General features: G+C 35.6%; 1 protein-coding gene across 1 annotated transcript in view; it reads left to right on the top strand.

Annotated features, from left to right (window-relative positions):
- Positions 1 to 593: 593 nt before the first annotated feature.
- Positions 594 to 23958, top strand: part of mnd1 (meiotic nuclear divisions 1 homolog (S. cerevisiae)) — a 28608-nt gene continuing 5243 nt past the window's right edge. Inside the window, exons 1-6 of the mRNA XM_051908188.1 lie at positions 594 to 685; positions 1688 to 1753; positions 1901 to 1958; positions 6985 to 7133; positions 11043 to 11117; positions 11210 to 11324. Of these exons, the coding sequence (XP_051764148.1) occupies positions 683 to 685; positions 1688 to 1753; positions 1901 to 1958; positions 6985 to 7133; positions 11043 to 11117; positions 11210 to 11324 (466 nt within the window). The 5' untranslated portion in view covers positions 594 to 682. The remainder of the gene's footprint in view (positions 686 to 1687; positions 1754 to 1900; positions 1959 to 6984; positions 7134 to 11042; positions 11118 to 11209; positions 11325 to 23958) is intronic.

The raw sequence follows: 23958 nt of genomic DNA on the forward strand, positions 1-23958 counted from the left end.
ATGTTAAAATAAGTTATCTACCTTTCTAAACCCTAAACAGGGTATGCAGCAGGTGGCGGGGTGGAAGCCCCTTCTGTTGCGAGGTCTGTTTCAAATAAAACAGGTGAAAATATAGCCAAGGCCGCTACTGCCAAAACTGCCAAAATCATGTTTTGAAGTCATTCAGGGGGGATCAAGCCTGTCACCACTGTGTGACTCATAAATATTCAGTAATAATAATAATAATTAAACAATATTGTGCTGCAATTAAATACTTGATGAAGATGGGAGGTATCATATCAGGGAAGCTCTGCTAAACCTCCTGGAAAACCTTTAAAAGATACAGAAGCAAAATATAAATACTTTGGGACGTCTGACTTTTCCAGTGATGCTACTCTTACTAGTACCAGTACTCTTACTACACTCTTGAATTATAAAACCTGATGTTGTTGGTGCATGAGACAAACATAAAGTCATGGCAACGCAGTCATTAAATGAATAAGAGAAAATTTAGTTAGATATAACTAAATGGATAATCTTTTCAGCACTATTCTAAACTACAGCACACCGTTTGCGAATCTACCACCCGTGTCCTAAGAGCAGAAATGTTCTGCCGCGCATGCGCAGTTATGCACACTAGCAACACGCACGCGCAGTTTTCATTAGCTTCTCGCGCCAAACTCGAGCTGTGGAATTGTCAAACATGGTAAGAACTTAAATTATTGCATTTAATAATTGTATTACTTCGAATATTGTTTATAGAAAGTCGCTTATACGAATAAACTGCACTAAGGTTTGCATAGCTGTGTTAAACAGGTCAAATAATTCTAGATTGTTTTGGGATCTATAACGTCTTTGATCTGTGAATACGTTTGTCAAAATGTTTTTATGACAGCCAAAATACAGCGTTGTCTTTGGGCAGTTGCATCAAAGTTAAGTTTGTTAGATTCGTTTTTTGACGAATGTTAATGCTGTTGGACGGAAGTTTATAACATTATTAATTAATGTTCTTGTGATATCTAATATTCTAATACTAAGCCACTGAAGCAAATATGATAATGACTGAGCATTCAATTCGCTAGGATGCTGTTAACACAAACAATGTAATTTAATTTGATTTAATCAAAATTATGATATTACATTGTCTCACACTGCCCCAATAAACACCTTCAGACCGTATACTGAATAATGCTTCTTGAACAGAAACATTATTTCTATGTTCTGACAGCAGGATGAGGTCAATGTAAAAAAATAAATAAATAATAATAATAACTTTTGCAATCTTTTTTTAACAATGTCATGCTTATGAAAACTGAAAATCAGATAATAAAGGCCCCCCTAAAATTTTTTAAGTTTTGGTGACACTTCAACAAATGGTGCTGAACATTCTGGAACACATAGTAACGTTGAAGATGTAAGAGCTGCTTTGAGATAAATCAGTTTTTGAACCAATTCTTTGAAACAAACAGTCTGAAAGAATCAGTTCGCAGAAATGAGTATGAATTTTCCACCGCTAGTTCCGCTCATGTCAGAAACGTTTTATTTTTTTCCTCAAAGATATGATACTGAAAGGGTTAATAACAAATAAAACAGCACAGCTATTCAGTACTGACAGCTGAATTATTTTTATGTTATTTATTTAATACAGAAAAATGCATAACTGTATTCACCTTGTTGGTACAAAGGCTTTATCTTTTATAATCCACAGTCTAAGAAAAAAGGACTTAGCTTGGAAGAGAAAAGAAGTCGTATGATGGAAATATTTTTTGAAACCGTAAGTACGCATGATTTCACATTCTCCTTTGAATATGAATTCATTAAGGTTCTAAATGTTTAATTGTGACCATGTCTGACACAGTTCTCTAATGGCTCTCAAACTCTGGAAGATGATATTATTTAAGATTATTTTTCTCTCTTCCAGAAAGATGTGTTTCAGCTGAAAGATATAGAAAAAATCGCCCCCAAATCCAAAGGAATCAGTAAGTTTTATCAACCTGTAATAATATTTAGCATATGTTCCTGACACTGATAAGTCTATGTCACAGATAGAGGGAGCTCTAAATGACCCTGCACATTTATTTAGAACGTATGTAATGGTAATCATCAGAAAACTGATCCTTGCCTGTTTGATTTGGATTGAAAGCGGAGGATTTCCACAGGAGACGCCAATGTGACTAACCTAGTTGTAGAAATGCCCAGGAAGGCAGGCCAGTTGACCTGAAATTCAGGAAAAATTCTGTCATAGAGATTTAGAAATATCTTGTAATGATGCTGAAATGCTCTTGAATATCTTCTTGAAAGAAATGATAATAATAAAAATAAACTGGTATAATGTTTAAAAAAAGAAAATGGTTGTTAATCAGCACATACATACCAGAGCCACTTTAAAGTGAGCATCCAGGGTTAGCAAAAAAAATGACGCAGCGGGACATTGGCATAGAGACAGGGAGACTTTTTTTAAATGGATTTCAATGGAGGAGAGGCTTCAGTGTGCTGAATAAACTACTTCTGTAAGTAAATGATTAATGAAGCAACAACCTGTCCACTATTCTTCAGTGTATTTGCCATTAAATATTTATTTCAGGGTAAGCTATATTTGGTTTACAACAAAAAAAAAATGCTTTTTTATAAGAGAAAGCACATGCAATTTTGCGACTGATAATGTTTATAAATGTTGCCATTTATGGCGCAATTCATTCATTTTTTGTTTTTGCAAACAGAAATTGACATCGTAGAACATAGAAAGTAGTAGACTGTTGCAGTAATGGCACATTTTTTAGGCCAACCCAGAAGTTTAGCATCACCCTGTTTTTTTTTTTATTGGCTTTTAAATTATCGCAGAAAATAAGCTCTGTATCCAACAAATGTTTATGATTCTTACATGACTCATGATAATCTTCACAAATTAACTAAACTTTTATGAATTTTGATGCCTGAATACAATCACCAGAAGTAAAAAAACAACACCACAGTCACTTAACTTCAGTGTAACCACCATTGAGCTTCTAACAAACTCTTTTAGTCTTTATTAAAAAAAAAAAAAAAAAAATCCTGGAAGTCTGAGTTAAAATAGTTTGCTAGAGCGTGGGTATAAACAGTGTAAAATTAAACTAGTGAGTAGATGAGTTTAGTAGTCCAATTTAGCCACTTGTTAGCAACCGTCTTTTTCAAGAAAAGTAAAAGCTTTAAAGGGGTCATGAACTGCATTTTTTTATTATTTTAAAATTTTTCCTAAGGTGCACTTATAATGTTAATAAGATTTTAACATCAAAAAATTTTCATAATTTAGAAATAAATGGCCATTTTCTACCCTGGTTTTAGCCCTCTGATGTGAAGGTCTGCTGTGAGACTTTAATGTAAACAGCCTCTGCTATGATTGGCTAAAATCTTTGCATATGAAATAAGAATTACATGTGGAACCCTCTAGAATACTTTTACTACGTTTTTACTATTACAGCTGTCAAGATTAGCAAATCGTGAAAAGTGTTGATTATTGCATTATATGTAGGATAGATCTGTTCCCATTCCATCACATGAAAGGTTGCATCGATGAGCATTGTAGCCAATGACAGTCTGTTGATCACGTGAATGCAATGATCTCGTCATTGCAATGCGATTTCTGCACTCTCCACTCTTCTGCTTTCACCATAACTAACACTGCAAACATGATGTAAATACAGCAAGTGGTTCATTGTGCAGTGTAACAGTGTCACTGATTATAACTCATTAGCATTAGTTTTGGCAAATGTCCAGATAAACTCATGCTGTGTGATCAACAGCTTTAGCCATTATAAAAAGAGCATTCTTTGATCGCTTTCTGTATATAATTTAATCACAATTAAAAAACGCATAAATACTCAGTACATATCAAATGATCTACAATAACAGACAAGGCAATAGTGACCACGTAATAAATACAGTTACTCACACTTGTGTGGTGCGACATTACTGTCAGATCCAATATAGTCGGTACAGCATTGTCTTTTAGTTTTAATCTTTCTGAAAATCCTGCCTTGAATCGTGCCTTGTTTGTAAACGAATCCGTGGTAAAATGAATTGAACAAAGGACCAAGTTCTTACTGACACTGTCTGGAACTTCATTAAAAAAAAGTTCATTCACTCTTTCCTAATAAAGAAGGAAAGCAATGCAAAGAAAAAATAGCAATAGGACAGTGTCAGTAGCTCAGTGAGTGCAACCATTTGACGTCATCGACATAGAACGCACTGTGCACCTAAACAAAATGGCGCCACCCATTGTCCAAATCGGTCCAAATATGTCATGGATTTTTTAAATAAAGTAAATCTTTCATGGGTTTTCTACTACATATTTCAGTAAGAGACGTAATTTACGTTATATTAAGCCATACAAGTCTTAACACCAGGGGTTCCCTTTAAAAAAATCATAGGTGGTATCCACCTTTTTCCTAACGAGCCTATTGCGTTTTAGATTATGGGAGGCACTTCCGATTTGGAGAAGTTCTACTCCAAAAGACTGAAATAAATCATTTTAAATCTTAAGGTTGTGCTACAAATAATCCTTATCCATAAGTTTGACTGAATGAGCTTTAAAATTTCTTTCATGTTCTATTTTCAGACTATTTTTCACAAAAATATCTATGGCAAGCTCTTTTCAGTCGCTGCATTCTTTTTCTCTTCATTATTTTCTTTTTTTCCCTTTGTATTCCACTTTTATAAAAAAGGACAACATATACTGTGCATTTTTGGTCTGTTCTGCCGATTTAATTTACGATATATCCCATTAATAATTTACTGCAATGCACTACAGTGCTTCCCACAGGTTTGAAATATACTTGCGGTGGTAGCCAGGTGGAAAATCCTCCTGTTACCCACGGCACAAAAATTATCTACTACATGTGACAAACATCAAATAATGCGTAACTTTTAAAATATTTTTATTTATTGAAATTCATTTTGATACAGATTATGCTGTGTTTTGGGGGATATGAAGTACTTTTTTATCCATTTACCACAAAATTTCTCAACTACACCATGTGCATGCATACGAAATATTACATTTTTATGAAAAAAAAAAAAAAACACTTTAATGATGATCAAAATGAATTATGAGTTGTTTTTGGATATTGATCTAGGTGTTAGAGGCAGAATTCTGTAATCTGCTGGTTAGACAAATCTGTAGGAAATACATTTTTAGTGTAATTACCATATACATCCAGCAGAGGACCAATAGAGATCCATTTATTTTTCTGGATGTGGCCAACTGCTCTTATAAATGCAATGTGGAAGGAACATGATCACGCGCACACACACGCGCGCGCACACCAGTACTTTGTCTGTGAAATATCCACCGCGTGTCTTTGCAGCACTTGTGGAATTGTCAGTGGGAGTAAACAGTTCTCGCGCACACTGAACGAGCAGGTACAAAATGCGTAGAGCGAGGGGAGACTTTCCAATACCTAGTTAGGGGCCGTTCACATGTCGCGTGTTTTGCGCGCTCAAGTTCGTTATTTTAAATGTAGACGCGGGACGAACGCGCTCAAATAGAGATCGAAAGCTCTGCCAAGATGGACTAACAGCTGATCATACCTGTACAGGGCGGTTTTTTTATTTCTTATCTCCATAGGTAGTAGTATAATCTAGTAGTAAAGCTAATGCAAGGTCTGGAAATACATTTATCCTTTGCTGAAACTTATTCGTCTTCATGGAGAACGCGGCTCATGGTTGCTTAGCAACGAGCGCTTTTGAAAAGAGGAGAAAGTGCCGTGGCTGACGTGAACGGCCTCTAAATCGAATGCGGATGGTTTCATTATCTCGGGCGGATAAAAAAGTAAAAGTGGATAAAAACAATAAAAGCAAAAATGTGTCACCAAATATACTTGGGCGGCTGTTAATATACCTGGGCGGCTCGCCCAGGTAAAGTCTATGTGTGGGAAGCACTGTACTAAGAATCACTTGTTTTTCTCCCCAAATCCTCACGTCTCTTTCCAAGTTTTTCACACGGATGCTTTAAAATGTAATTGTCTCTCCCTTTCACTTCTTATCCTTTTTAGAAGTGTTTACTGGAATGTTTCTAAAGTAGCTAAATGCAAAATTTATTGTCTGTCAAAATGATGAAAATAAAATATTATCCCTCAATGTTCCAGTTAATGATTCCATTTCTGATTAAGTCAACGTGTTACATAATACAGACATGTATTACTGCAGTGATATTTAACATGTCCGTAATATAATAATAATAATAATAATAATATGTAAAAAAAAAAAATTAATATCAATAGTTATTCATGGTCTGCTGTAGTAGTTTGTTAATGCTTTTACACTTTTAAATGTCCTTTAACTGTTCAATGGTTGAAGAGTGAGTAGAATAATCTCTAAACACACCTCTTAAGCATGCAAAATAATGTAAGTGGATATTTTTTTGTAATTGTGCCTTTGAACGATTACGAAATTGTGGCATCCGTAATCGCAATCGCAATTAGAAATTCAATTAATTGTGCAGCCCTACTGTATATACACTCTCAGTGGCATCTGCGGGCAATTTAGACAGGCAATTCACCTGACCTTTATGTCTGTGGACAGTGGGATACACCGGAATACTCTGAGGAAACCCACACCAACTTTTTTTCATTAAAATGTAAAGTTTTTTATTGTCTTTAAAAACATTTTCCCCTTACAAAAAAGAACATTTGCAACAAGTAAGAAATTATACAGCTTTATTGTGTTAATATACAGCTATATGATGCAAAACAGAACTGAATTTGACAAAGCCTCATCCATGTTAGCCATGTTATCTTGGTGACAAATCAGCAGATTTTGCAATTTTGCCATGATGTAGAGAACACCACAAAAAACCAAATGCTAATGTTTGCAAGGCTTAAAATTGCATGTACAAGATCAGTCAAATTGTCTAAAATTTTCAGTGGCAATGCAGTACTGGCCTGAAAGGGCAAGTGACAGTTCTCTCTCACATTGAGCTGTTCAGGGGCAGAATTGTTACTGGAGAATTTTTTAAATATTTTTCTTTAGCCCCCATGTCGGTGAAAGAGGTGTTGCAGAGTCTGGTGGATGATAACATGGTCGACACCGAGAGGGTGGGCACCTCCAACTATTATTGGGCATTCCCCAGTAAAGCCTTGCATACTCGTAAACGCAGATTAGAGGAACTGGAGATACAAGTAAGAGCATCTCTTTCTGATATCTGACTCTCATTAATTTGCATTTCTGCTAGTTGACATGTATACCGTAAAATAAAATTCTGTTAAATTTACTATAAAAAAGGCAGCTGTGGTTGCTGGCTTTTTTACTGTAAAAAATTTGGTTTCAGGTATATAGGATGGCAAATTGATGCCTGTATATACAACTTTAAAAGCAGGAGAAAACCCAGGGTTTTTTCTTTGTCAGAAATGCTCTTCGGGGGTGGCGGACAAACACCATCATCCATACCCATGTGAACTGCGAGCCCAGTACTGACAATAAATCCAAAGTAAATGCAAAGAAACAGTTTGCAATATTAACTTATCCCATTTATTCATGAAATAAAACATAATAACTGTCTGGGCTGAGAAATTACCCCCAAAAGATAGTCATTATTGTGTTAAATGAGATAAGCATCAAATAGACATTACAAAAAAAAAAATATATATATAAATATATATATATATATATATATATATACACACTATCTCACAGAAGTGAGTACACCCCTCACATTTTTGTAAATATTTCATTATATCTTTTCATGTGACAACACTGAAGAAATGACACTTTGCTACAATGTAAAGTAGTGAGTGTACAGCTTGTATAACAGTGTAAATTTGCTGTCCCCTCAAAATAACTCAACACACAGCCATTAATGTCTAAACCGCTGGCCACAAAAGTGAGTACACCCCTAAGTGAAAATGTCCAAATTGGGCCCAATTAGCCATTTTATCTCCCCGGTGTCATGTGACTCGTTAGTGTTACAAGGTCTCAGGTGTGAATGGGGAGCAGGTGTGTTAAATTTGGTGTTATCGCTCTCATTCTCTCATACTGGTCACTGGAAGTTCAACATGGCACTTCATGGCAAAGAACTCTCTGAGGATCTGAAAAAATGAATTGTTGCTCTACATAAAGATGGCGTAGGCTATAAGAAGATTGCCAAGACCCTGAAACTGAGCTGCAGCACAGTGGCCAAGACCACACAGCGGTTTAACAGGACAGGTTCCACTCAGAACAGGCCTCGCCATGGTCAACCAAAGAAGTTGATTGCACATGCTCAGCGTCATATCCAGAGGTTGTGTTTGAGAAATAGACGTATGAGTGCTGCCAGCATTGTTGCAGAGGTTGAAGGGGTGGGGGGTCAGCCTGTCAGTGCTCAGACCATATGCTGCACACTGCATCAGATTGGTCTGCATGGCTGTTGTCCCAGAAGGAAGCCTCTTCTAAAGATGATGCACAAGAAAGCCCACAAACAGTTTGCTGAAGACAAGCAGACTAAGGACATGGATTACTGGAACCATGTCCTGTGGTCTGATGAGACCAAGATAAACTTATTTGGTTCAGGTGGTGTCAAGCGTGTGTGGCGGCAACCAGGTGAGGAGTACAAAGACAAGTGTGTCTTGCCTACAGTCAAGCATGGTGGTGGGAGTGTCATGGTCTGGGGCTGCATGAGTGCTGCCGGCACTGGGGAGTTACAGTTCATTGATGGAACCATGAATGCCAACATGTACTGTGACATACTGAAGCAGAGCATGATCCCCTCCCTTCGGAGACTGGGCCGCAGGGCAGTACTCCAACATGATAACGGCCCCCAAACACACCTCCAAGACGACCACTGCCTTGCTAAAGAATGTCTCCAGACCTAAACCCTATTGAGCATCTGTGGGGCATCCTCAAACAGAAGGTGGAGGAGCGCAAGGTCTCTAACATCCACCAGCTCTGTGATGTCGTCATGGAGGAGTGGAAGAGGACTCCAGTGGCAACCTGTGAAGCTCTGGTGAACTCTATTCCCAAGAGGGTTAAGGTAGCGCTGGAAAATAATGGTGGCCACACAAAATATTGACACTTTGGGCCCAATTTGGACATTTTCACTTAGGGGTGTACTCACTTTTGTGGCCAGCGGTTTAGACATTAATGGCTGTGTGTTGAGTTATTTTGAGGGGACAGCAAATATACACTGTTATACAAGCTGTACACTCACTACTTTACATTGTAGCAAAGTGTCATTTCTTCAGTGTTGTCACATGAAAAGATATAATAAAATATTTACAAAAATGTGAGGGGTGTACTCACTTTCGTGAGATACTGTGTGTGTGTGTGTGTGTGTGTGTGTGTATGTGTGTGTGTATATATATAATATATATATATATATATATATATATATATATATATATATATGAGAGAGAGAGCGCCAATGAAGCTGACATGCCATTTAAACACCAACCAACAATAGAGAGCCACATGATGAATCAGAGTTCATTTTAAGTGGCTTGTCTATAAAACATGGTAGATATTCATTTATAGACAGTGCACAGGGTCAAAACATCATCAGGATAACACATGACACTAAAATAATACAATAAAAATGAACTAAACAGAAAATGCAACACAAGACACCCTAATGTACATTACTGATAACAAAATTAAGCAGATAATGTCCTTTTACTACTCTTTACTATGTTATATGGTAATTCATAATTCAATATTTGCCATAAATATGACAGTGTTGTACAGTAAAAATTACATAATGTGATGTTAAACCATTTATAGTTTTGGTAACACTTTACAATAAGGTTCATTAGTTAACATTTGTTAACATGAACTAATAATGAACTGCACTTCTACAGCATTTATTAATCTTTGTTAATGTTAATTTCAACATTTGCTAATACATTATTAAAATCAAGAGTTGTATTTGTTAACATTAGTTAATGCATTGTGAAGTAAATTGAACAAACTAAATAGCTGTATTTTTATTGACTAACGTTAACAAAGACTAACAAATACAGAAACAAATGTATTGCTCATGGTTAGTTCATGTTAGTTAATACATTAATGAAGAGTTAATTTGCAAAAACCGATAAACACCAAGTTGTTAAAAAAAAAAAAAAAAAAAAGAACTGACTGCCTTGCATTATTTAATTTTAGCACGTTCTGAACCCTAAATCTGTTTTGTTGCAAAAGCAGTATTGTCCACTGTCAAGACGAGTTCATGTTTTACTGCAGAATCTGACAAGCACCCTTGCTGTTTGTGAACACAACCCGATAAGTTCGTTTAACGAACCAGCGTGCAGTATTCAGGTTAGGTGACAAGGCTGCTAGTCACTTCGAAAAGACACGCTAGCTGAGGAGAGTTTCGTCAAAACTGATTGAAAGTGATTGAAGATTTATAATTTCAAGTCCTGCAACACCATACATGTCTTACATGCTGAACCCTTGGTTGTCCTTTTGGCGTTTGTCGGTTTTTGCAAATGAACTCTTCATTAACCATTGTGTGTGTGTGTGTGTGTGTGAGCGCGCATGCGTGCGTGCATGCTTGTGTGCGTCTCTGTGTGTGTATGTGTGTGCCCATCTGTTAGTGTGTGAGTGTGCGTGTATGTGCACGTGTGTTTGAGTGTTTTAAATACAATTACAAAGCAATTACTTGGTTTTGTTCAACTCTGAAACATGAAATGTGGAGTTATCTGCTTTTCCCAAAAAACAACTGGAGTTATCTGCTTTTGCTAAAAAAACAAACTTTTAATATATATAAAAACATACTTTCAATGAACTTTAATTTTGTAAGCTACCTGTATTTATTTGAGTTATTATTACTTAATCAAAATAACCCAACTGCAGTTTGATTGATATTACTTGGAATGCACAATAAAAAACATGATTTATGAGAATTAACAAAAACGGAGTTATCTGTTTTTGCAAACGAACTCTTCTAATGTTAACTAATGAACCTTATTGTAAAGTGTTACCATAGTTTTATAATCATTATTATCATGCCGTTGATGTAGATCTTGGTAAAATCATTCTGTTCTGAGGAAGAGACTTTTTTTGCGGAAGTGTAATGTATTGATTTCTCTTTTTTTTTCTTTTTTTTTTTGTTGTCTGAGTAGCATGAAGAGGGAAATCAGCGTAAAAAAGCCCTTCAGCAAGCAGTTGACAAAGCCAAAGTGGGACGTGAAGTTAATGTGCGTTCATCTCTCTGTCTCTTTGAACTAGATTACTATACAAGTGTAATGTTTGTGGGCTGTGTCTGACTATTGATTTTGTGTGTGTTTAGGATGAGAGAGAGGATCTCTTGAAGGAGCTCACAGCATTGAAAAGTCAGAGAGATCAGCTGAAGGTTGAATTGGAGAAGTACAAAGAATGTGATCCAGAGGTGGTGGAGGAGATTCGTGAGTAATATTTCTATCCTGAATATTAAGCATGGATGAAACTCTCAGAAATCAGCAGTTTTTTCATTTAACATTTTTTTTAATTGAAATAAATCATGACCACCCAGGGTTCCAGACTGCGACCATTTTTTGAGAATTTGCGAGTAAAAATTTTATGTGGTAGCATTTGTGCAAGTGCATGGTTATGCACTCGTTAAATTCACGCGTGCGCAACAGAACGGCGTATCAGCAGCTGCTGCAGTCCGTAATTTTTTTTTTTTTTCAAATTTTTTTTCAAAATGAACTAAATTTATATAATGAACGAGTACATCATGAATCCATTTTTCAAACCGTGTTTTTGTCTTATCCTGAATCACTACGGTACGCCTATAATAAGTGTTTATATTCGGACTATTTTAGACTGGGCTCGGCTCCGCTGCGGAGTAGCACAGTAACTGCGTGACTCGTCATAGACATAAACAGAGAGAAGTAGCTCCGGCTACAATGTTCTTCCGCAAGACACATGCAGTTGTATTTATTAACCGCTAGAGAGCGAACGTACACGCGCATTGCACACTGATGATGAAACGCGCCAATTAGGAATTCAGGAAATTTAGGAATTAAGCCATATTAAAATGAAAAGATCAATAGCTGAATACTTTAAAAAGCAAAGTTTGGAGGTCAAGGATGCTGGTGGAAGGACGAGCCAACAAGCCAGCATACAGACACAACTAATTTTGAGAGCCCAGGTGCGGACAGGGAGGAACCGAGTGAGCAAAGGAAAAAGAAAAGGCACAACTTCCAGCAGCAATGGCTTAGACCAGTGGTCGCCAACCCATCGATCGCGATCGACTGGTAGATCTTTATCACTGTTCCAGCAACGTTAGCTCCCAAAAATAACAGAAATACGAGTACAAAAATACATTACATTTCTACAGTCTTTGCACTGTATTTTTGTATTTATTTTTCTGTTATTTTCGGGAGCTACCGGGAGAGTGATAAAGGTAAATAGCCCACATCATGGCTGAGTCTGCAAATGGCCGTTAACGAGAGGCCAGAGATGCTGAAGACGGACGCAAAGAGGAGAAAATTCTGTAGCAGGCAGAGCAGCTCACTGTTCACGATGCTCGAAATATAGGAAGAAAATATAGATATTGTATTGGGTGTGAGCGGTTATATGAATGTATCTCTGAAGGGAACTTGCTGTCTTCAGAAAAGTTTCGATGGCAGTGGTATTTATTTTCCTCTTACCTCAGAATAAAGTAGCTATTTATAAGCGCAGTGCTGCTTTGTTTACAACGGTAACCAAGGAAATGCTGTATCACTGCTCTTCCATAAGCGGCATCTGCTGTCAGAGAGTGAATTTGCATCTCATTCAGTCTGTCTGCTGTTTTTTCATGCTTTTTTGTGTGTAACATATAATTTCACAAAGATAAAGTCAGACCGTTCTGTTTTTGACCGATTTTTTTTTTTTTTTTTTTTTTTTTTTTTTTGATAGTTAAAAGATTAAAACATTTTGCCAACATGAGGTCTCATGTCACTGTCAGTCTTTTTACATCAGTGCAAAACTAGGGTATGCAGATTAAGACAACTATTCATCAGCATGCATTGATTAATCCCATGTTGTAGCAAAAAAAAAAAAAAAGGTGCGACCAAATCATGTGCTGGTGTGACCAACTGAGAAAGTTGGTAGCACCAGTGCAACCAGTGGAAAAGTTAGTCTGGAGCCCTGCCACCTCAATCCATCTCCAAATAACTCTGTATATTTGCACTCTGTGATGAGAGTCTGCCAGTATGCAGAGATGCTTGATTGAATTGTGGATTAAATATTTAAAATTTTAATTATTTTAAATATTTAATCCAAAATCCTTATCATTTTTTGGTGCAAATACATTAAAGTAACTTGACATTATCATTGAAGACCAGCAATAATAATTTTCATTTTGATTACATAATAATGGCAATATATAAATGTCAAAGTCAGACATGCCCCTTTGCCAGCTGTGATGCCTGGTTACTGGTTTAAACTTGGCCCAGGTTTGTAAAAGATTTTTGGGTCAGCACACCTTAATAGCTTCAACAATTGAGTGCCAATTAAGTTTAGAATACAATGAACCAGTTAGAACCCAGTTAAGGTCAGATAGCTGCTAATGGTGGATATTTTGATCAATCGAAAATTTAAGTTTTTTCTATGTATAAACTGTTTATGTAATAAAATATGTTTTCGTAGTTTGTGTTGTCCCTTATCAGTGCAAAATTATCACAAATTAAAAAGGATTCATGCCAATATTGTCCAAAACCCCACTTTTCTAGGGCGTTTCCAAACTTTTGGAGGGCAGTGTATATATAAATGTTCTAGATATGTGAAATTCTAAAGTATAACTCTTGTTATCATTTTTGAAAACTGTCCTCACAAGTGACAGGAAGAGTCATGGAAAAATTATGGAAATTCATTGTTCAAAGTGTGGGAACCCTGAGGCTTTTCCTGAGCCCTTACACTTCATAAAGAATCAGCTACAGACTGTCCGCATAATTCTGCATAAAAACGGGAACATTGCTCACAGCAAGTCTAAAGTCTGACAGTGATTTTCTTGAAATTTACTGTTGAAGGTGGTAAATTTTGTACACAAGTGGTGTTTTGATGACTGTAGTGACTGTGCTTTAAAGGAGATGATTTAAGAGACTAAACTTCCCATAGGGGGAAGTTAAAAATTCTCTCCATTTGCTCAATTATTTGAGAATTGCGTCTCTCTTTAAATGCACCACCAACAATTCTAAGCTCCCTAGTTATCTGCACTAATCAACATCATTTTGTTGTTGTACAGCATGTTGTATTCAGCATCTGGCAGTTTATCAGTGCACACATGCAAAACCAACTAGGGATGCACCGATGTATTGGCTGCCGATATTTATCTGCCAATTTTTGCTCAATTTACAACCATCGGCATATCGGCTTTAGCAGGAAAAGGCCGATATAACAAACCGATAGTTAATTGATTAACTGCGTGAAGGCACTGAGCTGTATAATGACTGTTGCGTAATCCTAGCGCTGCTGTCTGCGCTTTAATGCTAATCAAATAACAAAAGACAAAAAATAGCACACTATTCTTGACCAAGCAACTTTTGTAACTTTCATAAGTGTAGCAGACCCCATCCGAATGATGACCAGAACTTTACTGATGTTTTATGAAGTTTATTGCGTCCGTTTTCACTCCAAAAAAAAAAACAAAAAAACACCATAAGAGCTAAACAAGAAGTGCACATTAAAATCTCTGTCTCTGTTGCATCATCATCAACATAGAGCGAATTACTCTAAACACTTATTACAACCGACAGTAAACAAATACATACATATTTCATGCCTTTTCGGGGGGTGCTTAATAAACTTGCAAACTTTAAATCTGCGAGAACTGCGTGCTCTCCTTGTCATTACCCGAAAAGCTCCATAGACTAGAACACCTGTCAAAATAAGAGTCCTGCCTTAGTAAAGGAGATAGTGCAGATCTCATACATATTTAAACTTACAAAAAATATTAAAATGTATACAAAAACAAATTAGAAGATTAATCATAATAAAGTCTGTTACAATAAAGGATTAATATGTATTTAATTTATACAGTGAAGAATATGCAGTGCTATTTTACATCTGTTTACTTTATTTCTGTACCTGAAAACTATTAAACCTACCTAAAAAGCACTATTTATTTCATATATATCTTTGTTCTGTTGTATTTATGTAGGCCTGCTGAATGTTAAATGGATCCAATTGATGTTTATTAGAAATTATTTGATGATGCAGCAATAGGCTGTACCTGCTAGTATAATTTAATGCAGGTGTTTTTGAACTTTATTGATTTAAAACATGATCAAAATACTATTTTAATGACAAAATTTCAAAACACAGGAAGTGACAAATATCGGTATCGGCCCCAAAAAATCCTATCAGTGCATCCCTAAAACCAACTGATTTTGTCACAACTAGTGTTCTCGTGGGTCCTTACAAAGTCTTAAAATGTCTTAAATTGAGTTTTATCAAATTCAATGTTGTAAAATTTTTTAAATACCTTAAAGACACAATATGTACAATTTTTGGATTAAAATATCCAAAAACCACTAAAACAATATTATATATTTTGCTGACCCAAATGTTTCCAACAATGTTTAAATCCAGAGAAATTTATGATAAACATTTTGTAAGCTTTATAATCGCTGAACACATCAGACACACTTTTGGCAGAATTATAATGTCCTTGCGTTATTTAGCCTGAGGGCAATGCTCTAATGATGAATGACAGACTTTAGTACACACGATAAATGCACAGAATGCCATCTTAGAATTGTCTTAGTCAGTAGGCCTATTTATTACCTCCGAATGTTGTTTTAGAATATTGCAAGTTGTGTAGGAGTTCCAGTGAAGAAAACAAAGCCATGTATTTTCTCAGAACAAACATAAAACAAACACAACAGAGCTACTGTATATAAAGGCTATTCACATGAGCATGTTTAAACTAAAAGGTTTATACTTTCATTAATTTGATACTCTACTCCACATAGGACACACATGCCTAAATACTGACCTGATGCACACATAGCTGAAGCGGACTGATATCTTCTTGGTTTGGAGCAAAGTTTACGCAAGGTAACTTGAAAATAAGTGGGGCAGTTGGAAATCTGCCCCAATGGCTCTCAATTAGAGCGTGCTGCAGTTCCATTTTTCCACCACAGATTTACATGGGAAATTTGCCCATGCCCATACAGACGAGCCTAAACTATGGAAGTATAGTTCTATGGAAGTATTGGTTTTACTTCCATAGAAACCATAGAAACAAAGACACTTTAATAAATTATGCATTTTATTAGAAAGGTGAGCAACTGTTTGGATACCTTTGTTGACAGAAAACTAATCGTTGTATAGCTCAACACAGTCTTATTTTTTGAATCTCTTGTTTTCTTGATTTACTGCGAGTAACATGTTTTTACCATGCCTCAGAGACAACACTATTTTGTCAAGATGTGGCTATAACATAGCATATTCAGAAAGAACTTTATGTGTAGTAACAGTAATACAGTAATTTTCTTTACCATGCAATATATTTTAAAATGAACTCCATGCCATTTAGCAACACAAATCATCCAGCTTTAACTGATATATTCTAATATCGATCTAGCTTACTGCAATGTGCAATAAGTGTCTCATAGCAGCCACCGAGTAAATGCACAGAGTAAAGTTAGTAACATAACTTTCATAACTTGCCATAACTTACATAACTTTTATAAACGTTATAACTTTCAACACACTAAAACATATTTTTAGTATTATTGTTTTGACCAAGTTAAGCAGCGCTGCATTACCCCACAATTTTAATTTGTCGAATAAACTACTGTATGAATAGTAATTCAGCACTTGTTGTTTTATTAGAATGAAATAAAATAATGTGAATTTAAGTGATCAAACATAAATGTAACAAAGTTCAAACTCAGGGAAGGAGGCGGGAACTTTCAAATGTTAAACGTAACTTTAATATACAACAAAACGAAAGAAGCGCCAGTGGCCGACTGCGGCATAAAGGCATAATGAAAATGCTTTCCATCGGCTGTGGAGGTGAAGATGAACTCTCATGATTCAATGCCCATTCAAAGTGTCATCAAGCTAAGCCTTTGTTATTGTTTGGATTAAGCGACCTCTAGCAGTGAAACGTTCATATTGTGCCTTTAAATGGTATAAACGAAAGTCTTAATTATCATTTTTAAATCATGCTATGACCTAATGTCATTATTAAACTTCCAAACTTCTATGTGATTGAATTAATTGTGATTGAATTTCACAGTAAAAATGTGACACTGTTGCACGTTCTTGTTACGGTGTATGCTGTATTGATGAGGCGAAATACGGAAATCCACAATATCAGGGTTTTAATATCATCAAAGGACAGAACGACAGCTTTACACACACATAGCAAACAATATAACGGACCAGGAGTGCAGGGAGTGAGTCCAACTTAAAGGGAGTGCTGACGAGGACAACAGGTGCTGGGAATCCGGGGAGATGGCGGGAAGACTGATGAGGGAAGTGCAAACAGGAGTGCGGAACAGGAGGATTCTGGGAAACGGAGTCCGGGCAGGCGTGGATGTGACAGTTCTACAGGCTGCTTATTTTAGAGCAGTTCGCAATCAATGAATATCATGATTTATGCCGTGCGATTGTATATGATATACAGTTGCTGAATTTTGACAATGTTTACTTTATGGTTTTTATATTGTAATATGTTGTAGAAGATTGTAAGAGTGCATATTTTATCTCTCATCTTGAATGAGCAGCTGGAAGTAGTAAAGCATAGACATTTTACAATAAGACTCCTCGTGTTTTTGGGCTTCTTTATAATTCAAAGTTCCACATTACGCCTAAAATCTTTTTTTCTAGATATTATTGGTAATTTTGTTACACAAAAAGCTGAATCTGGCATAAACTCTTGAGACTTCTTGAGACTCGCAGGATGGAAAGGCTAAAAACATAATTTAACGCGTTCAATATATATTTATTTAGCATTAACACAATCTCTTTGCCTTTCTTTAAACACATTATTAGTGTATCAGCAAAATCCAATAGCAGTTGACCTCTAATTCATTTGTATTGATGTAAATAGAACATAAACCAATTTCAGTATGCTGAATATACTGAATAAGTATGAGTATTTTAAAACTTGTTTTGCTGAAAAGCAGTATTAAGTTCTTGTTGAATGTGTCACAGCCTGTTTAATAAAAGAATCTGAGATGCATGATTTATTTTAAGATTATGTGTTCTTGTTCTGTATGGACATGTGGTATTAATTTTATTTGTGCAGGTCTAAAAAAAAAGGCCTAAAAAGGCTTAAATTTGATTTTAAACACAGCTAAAGTTCTACACAAATGTTCAGTGTCTTGTTATAATATTCCTGACCTATCGCACATTTCCAACCAAATCCAGCTCTGAATGTTCTGTGATCCTCTTCAGACAGTCCTCCGATCAGCCGTGAATAATCATCTCTCGCAGGCGCTGGTGGAGATAATGACTCACGTCTCTTGAGAGAAAATATCATTTGTAACCTCTCTTTACATCATCCACTGCGTTCATCACCCCATCCCTGCAGTCTTGCTAACAACCCCTCCAGTTTAAATGCTGTGAAAATGTCAGTAGTCCCTGCTGAAATACACATTGCTTTCTCTGCCTCTGGGGATTTGTTGTTATGTCTATATTTTAATCACATTTAAAATTGGCTTATAGACAGTCTGAACTATTGTATCTCTCCGAGGTGCGATTTTCTGAAATATGTTTAACAGAAGAGCACAAAGAACATATCTCACACATCTGAGGCAACAGACGAAACATTTGTATTCACACGGTGTAGGTTCATGATCCCCATTTAGAATACATGTACTAGTGCTAGCAACATCGAAAGGACATTTCTTTTGTTTCTTGGTGTGTTAGTCATGGTTATTGTGACTGTACACTTTAAAGGTTGGTCCTTTTTAATGAATTCAGTCATAGCTTGTCTCAACTTGCTTTTTTTGTGTTGCTATAGAATGTTCGCTGGTAAGCAGAATTGTTCACATGACAGACAAATAAATTAGGGTGTGTTTTATAACACCTTGGGGGTGAGCCGTTATCTCCCAGAAAATTACATCCATCTTATTTCAGCATTCAGGGGCCAAATATTTATAAATAATGATTGTTGTCAAGGGCAACGCAGTATAACTGGCTGCTTGTCTGGGAAACACCTATATATATATATATAATGTTAATTGCTGTAATCTATTTTAAAATATTTAATCACTCATAAAGACTTCACTTGTTTCAATACTGGATGAATCAGCATTTTTGAACAAATCATTTGAGTGAATGATTCAATGACAAATACATTTTTTAACTCACTTGTTGCCACCTACTGTTGTAATGATATAATTGATACAATCTTTATTTGATGTGTCAAGTTACTTTCAAAAGGATATTAGTCTATTTTGTCTACATCAATGTTTATATCCAAACTATAAACTTTTATCCTAGTACTTCTGTGATCATTTTAATTAATGTAACAGAATTAACGATGCTATGTGGTTGAAAAGACTGTTTGTGAAGCCGTTTTATACATGACAATACATGATACATGACAACTACTTTGATACATGAAGTTTGATACATGACAACTGCTCTCTCTAGGTCAGCGGCAGCGCCAACGCAGATTTGAATGTTCTGCTATGATCGTATTATCGGCTTAATAGACATAGCCAAATCTTTGTCGGCCATAATTTATAATTTAGGAATAAGATTGTATGGGTGTTTGCAACACAGTGTTTTGTTCCTCAAAGAATCAGCGCATTTGAATGAATCAGACAAGTAAATGATTCAATTAGGCTACACATTCATAAATACATTAATTTGAATTAAGTTAAATGAATTAACATTTTGAACAAATTGGTTGAATAAGGGGGTTCAACTCACTCTTTAAGACAATGACCTGCCACCACCTACTGGCAATTTTAGTTTCATATTTAGAAAGTATCATATTGTTTAATTTTTTCAATCATTTAATATCTCTACATTAAAAATGTTATATTTAGAACATCTCTTAACATAATTTATGCAATTGTAATTGCTGTGTAAATCCATTCATGCCACATCTGAGCTGCATTAATATGTGTAAATCCAAAGATGGATTTTGTTGATACTGATTTCATTTGATTTTTTTAATAGCCATACAGTGTCTTTTTATTCTGATTAATAAGGGTGCTTCGATCAGGATTTTTGTGGCTGATTACAGATTACCGATCACTGGAAGCTGTATTGGCCGATACAATCACAGATACCGATCACCAAAATACATACCTGCAAACAAGACTGGAGTGAGACTATAGACGTCATGTCTCTTGGGCTGTCGCGATCTTTTCTGGCGCTCTGTGCCGCGTGCCAGCGACTCAGTTCAAGCAGAGCACACGTGAACCGATCATCTCTTCCGCTTTATTAGTTACAACATGAAATAAACATGAATGAACCTCTGAAGGTATGTTGAAAGATATACAGTACAACTTAACAAAATCCATATCATGTCTCATGTAATCGCTCAATGAGTGTTTCAACCGCGGAAAGACGTCAATAAAACAGTCACATTTACCATTACATTTACCTCAGAAAAGCCGTTCAGTGTCCAAAAACTTGTTAGTCAGCTACAAAAATGAACTTAGAGAAGAGCATTTTGCTAAATATGTGCAGTATAGGCTATTGCATATCCCTTGTATTTGTACTTAACATGTGCTTCGATATTGAATGTATGTTTGAATAAATCCGTTTTATGACAGCCACCATTTAAATGTTTATATAGCCTAAAAAATGAGAAGAAACATAATTCTGTCATTAAAAATGTATTATAACATTATTATAAAAACGTTTTTATGGGTAATTTATATGTAAGTAGCTTACAAATCAATTAATTTTAACCTTTAATAATATAGTGATGTACCAACTGTTGTTCCCTGTATACATGTTAAAAACACTAAAATTCTCTCATGGGGGAGGATCCCCCCAGATCGCCCTACAGCTATTTAGTTTGTCACCTTTTTTACCTCTTGTGAGTTTGCAGGTCTGAAAATAAATAATACTATTCTTAATAGCAATGTATTTTGAGTACAAAAAAATTAAAAGATGAGAAAGTATCATGAACTGACAACTATTTATTGTCAAGCAACATGTGCTTCTATTAGAGTTGATTAGGAACAGCTTAGAGCTTAACAACTATACATTCCTGTGAAATATCTTTCTTATCAACAGAAAGTAATCAAATGTAAAACAATGCTGCATAGTCTTCACTGTATAAATTAAATATAGATTATTACTACTGAATCTACTAAAGAGCAGTGATTGATTTTCTCTTTGTCTTTTGTTGTTTGATTAACATTAATGACATAGACGGCCGTAGGAATATTAGGTTGCTGTCACTTTAAGACCGATTGCACAGATCCAATATACTGATACACATACGTGACTTATTTCCTAACTGTTTATGTTCATATTTCTGTATGTAACTCTTTTTATTACCGAGCACGTCCTGCAGTTTAGCAACAGTAGAATGTATTTTTCAACATTTACGGATCTAGCTGATTTGGACATCACCCTTGTGTTGTTCCAAACCCGTAAGATCTTCGTTCATCTTTGAAACACAAATTAAGATATTTTTGATGAAATCCAAAGGTTTTTTTTTTTATCTCTCATAGAAAATATTTATTTCATAGAAACGTAATTACCATCATTCAAGGTCCAGAAAGTAAAGACATTGTTAAAATAGTCAACGTGACTACAGTGGTTCAACCTTAATGTTATGAAGTGACGAGAATACTTTTTGTGTGCAAAAATAACAACTTTATTCAACAATTTCTTCTCTACTCTCTCAGACTTGTACACATTTGACGCAGTGAATGCAGTTTAGCGCTTCCATGTTTACGTCCGAACGCCGGCTCAGTATTGGCCGGCTCCTGCATCAGCGTCAGCATCACACGCATGCGTCGTGCTGCTCATGTGAACAGCCTCGGCCAATTCTGAGCCGGCGTTCTGACGTAAACACGTAAGCACTGAGCTGCATTCACTGAGTCAACTACGTACGAGACCCGAACGGTAGAGAAGAAATTGTTGAATAAAGTCATTATTTTTGTTTTGTTTTTGCGCCTATGTATGGCCTATGTTATGTTATGGTTGCCAGTTATATATTAAAAAGGTATATGTCCTCCTTTGTTGGAGAAATGCCCAGGTACATTGTTTTAAAGTTACACTCAAGATTCAATCCCATTATTGCATTTATTTCTCTAGTAACTTTTTTTTTTTATTTTTATTTTTTTATGTTTTTGAAAGAAGTCTCTTATGCTCACCGATTTTTTTTATTTTTTTATTTTTTATTTTTTTAATCAAATTTATTTGATCAAAAATGCAGTAAAAATATAGTAATTTTGTGAATATCCTTACTATTTAAAATAACTGTTTAAATATAACTGTCTACCTGAATATATTTTAAAATGTAATTTATACCTGTGTTGGAAAAGCTGAATTATCAGCAGCCATTACTACTTTAGTGTCACATGAAGAAAAAAAAAATATTATCAATGTTGAAATCGGCTTTTTTTTTTTTAATTTATTTTTTATTTTTTTAGGATTCACTTTGAGTAGTGTTTAAGAAAAAATAAAATTTATTTGTTTTTTTTGTTTTTTTTATAAAAAGTCTTTATTTTCACTTTTGATCAACTAAATGCATCCTTGCTGAATAAAATATTCATTTCTTTAAAAAAAAATTTGTACTGACCTCAAACTTTTAAATGATAGTGTAGCTGTGCTTGTGTTCTCTCTCTCCAGTCTTTACAATAATGCATATAATTTCAACTCAAATCAATATTTCATGTCACTTGTTTTTTTTGCTGATTATGACAGAAAGATGAGATTTTGCTCATTGTCTCCGGATATTTAGCGAACTTTTTTCTAAACTTCTTCAGAGTGATATAAGTGCTGATCACCCTGTCAGGGTTTAGATTATGTATTAATCATTGCCGCTTTGAAAAAGAGATTTCACAGTCCTTTGTATTCAAGGGCAACTTAATTTATCTTGAAGGCTTTATTTTTTTCTCCTCTTTAGTGAGCGAGGGCTCCATGTCAGTTATCTGGTATAAGTCCCGGTAGGGACACCCAGGGGATGTTGAGTCAGTACAGGAGGGCTGCCTTGAGCTCTACACTTAACCCTGATTAATTCTGGGGTGCTGAACATGGCAATGCTGTCATCACACTTGCGTGGATGTGCTAATAAATATCTGAATGATATTTAGATTATAAATCCTGAAATAATTTTATGAATCCGACTGGACTGGTTGTGCTGTATGGTTTTGATTCAGTAAAATAAACTAGCTCATAAGAGTCATTACTTTAGGAATAGGACTGTTGTGCTCTGCTTTAGATTCACTGGATTCATTTGCTATGTTTCCTGCTTTATATTCAGTAGCAGTGTTGCAGTTCAACTGAATAGTAGTGCAGGAAACATTGTCAGCGCATTATATTATAGCGTTAAGTCTGCATTGCAGAATAATTCACATTCCAGAACTTTTTAATGCGTCAGTCGAGTTCTTGTTTTCGGTTCCCAACCCTTGTGTTCTGGTCGATGGAAAAGGTTTATTCTATCCCCAATGTTGTGACTTTGGAGATATTTATTTAAGCCCTTGTATTTATTTCTATTCACCATCTGACCTGTTCTATTGCCGTGTGGCTCTGCAGTGTTGTGCATCTGCTTCTGTCAAGTCAGTATGCACAGGGAAAACACAAGGCATTAAGACTGCAGATTGATCTGCCTTTTTCCAGATTGGATTTGTTCCAAAGCCTTGGAATGGGTTTTGAGCATTTGTTAATCTAGCTCTGAAATTGAAGTGGTCTGGGCAGCACATTCAGCATGATGGATTACATATCAAAGTGGGTCTGCTAACTGTCTTAGAAGAAAATCTATGGACTCTATGGAAGAGAGACTATCTAGTGTGATGTACAACCATCTGCTGGACTTTGAGTCGTTCAGTTTCACAAATCACATGTAGGATCTGCAAAGTTGAGATTTAACAAGACACCAACTGCATCTAGCAAATAAAAAGATGTTGTTAATGTCAT

Source organism: Ctenopharyngodon idella, chromosome 1, assembly GCF_019924925.1.
Source record: "Ctenopharyngodon idella isolate HZGC_01 chromosome 1, HZGC01, whole genome shotgun sequence".
Lineage (NCBI taxonomy): Eukaryota > Metazoa > Chordata > Actinopteri > Cypriniformes > Xenocyprididae > Ctenopharyngodon > Ctenopharyngodon idella.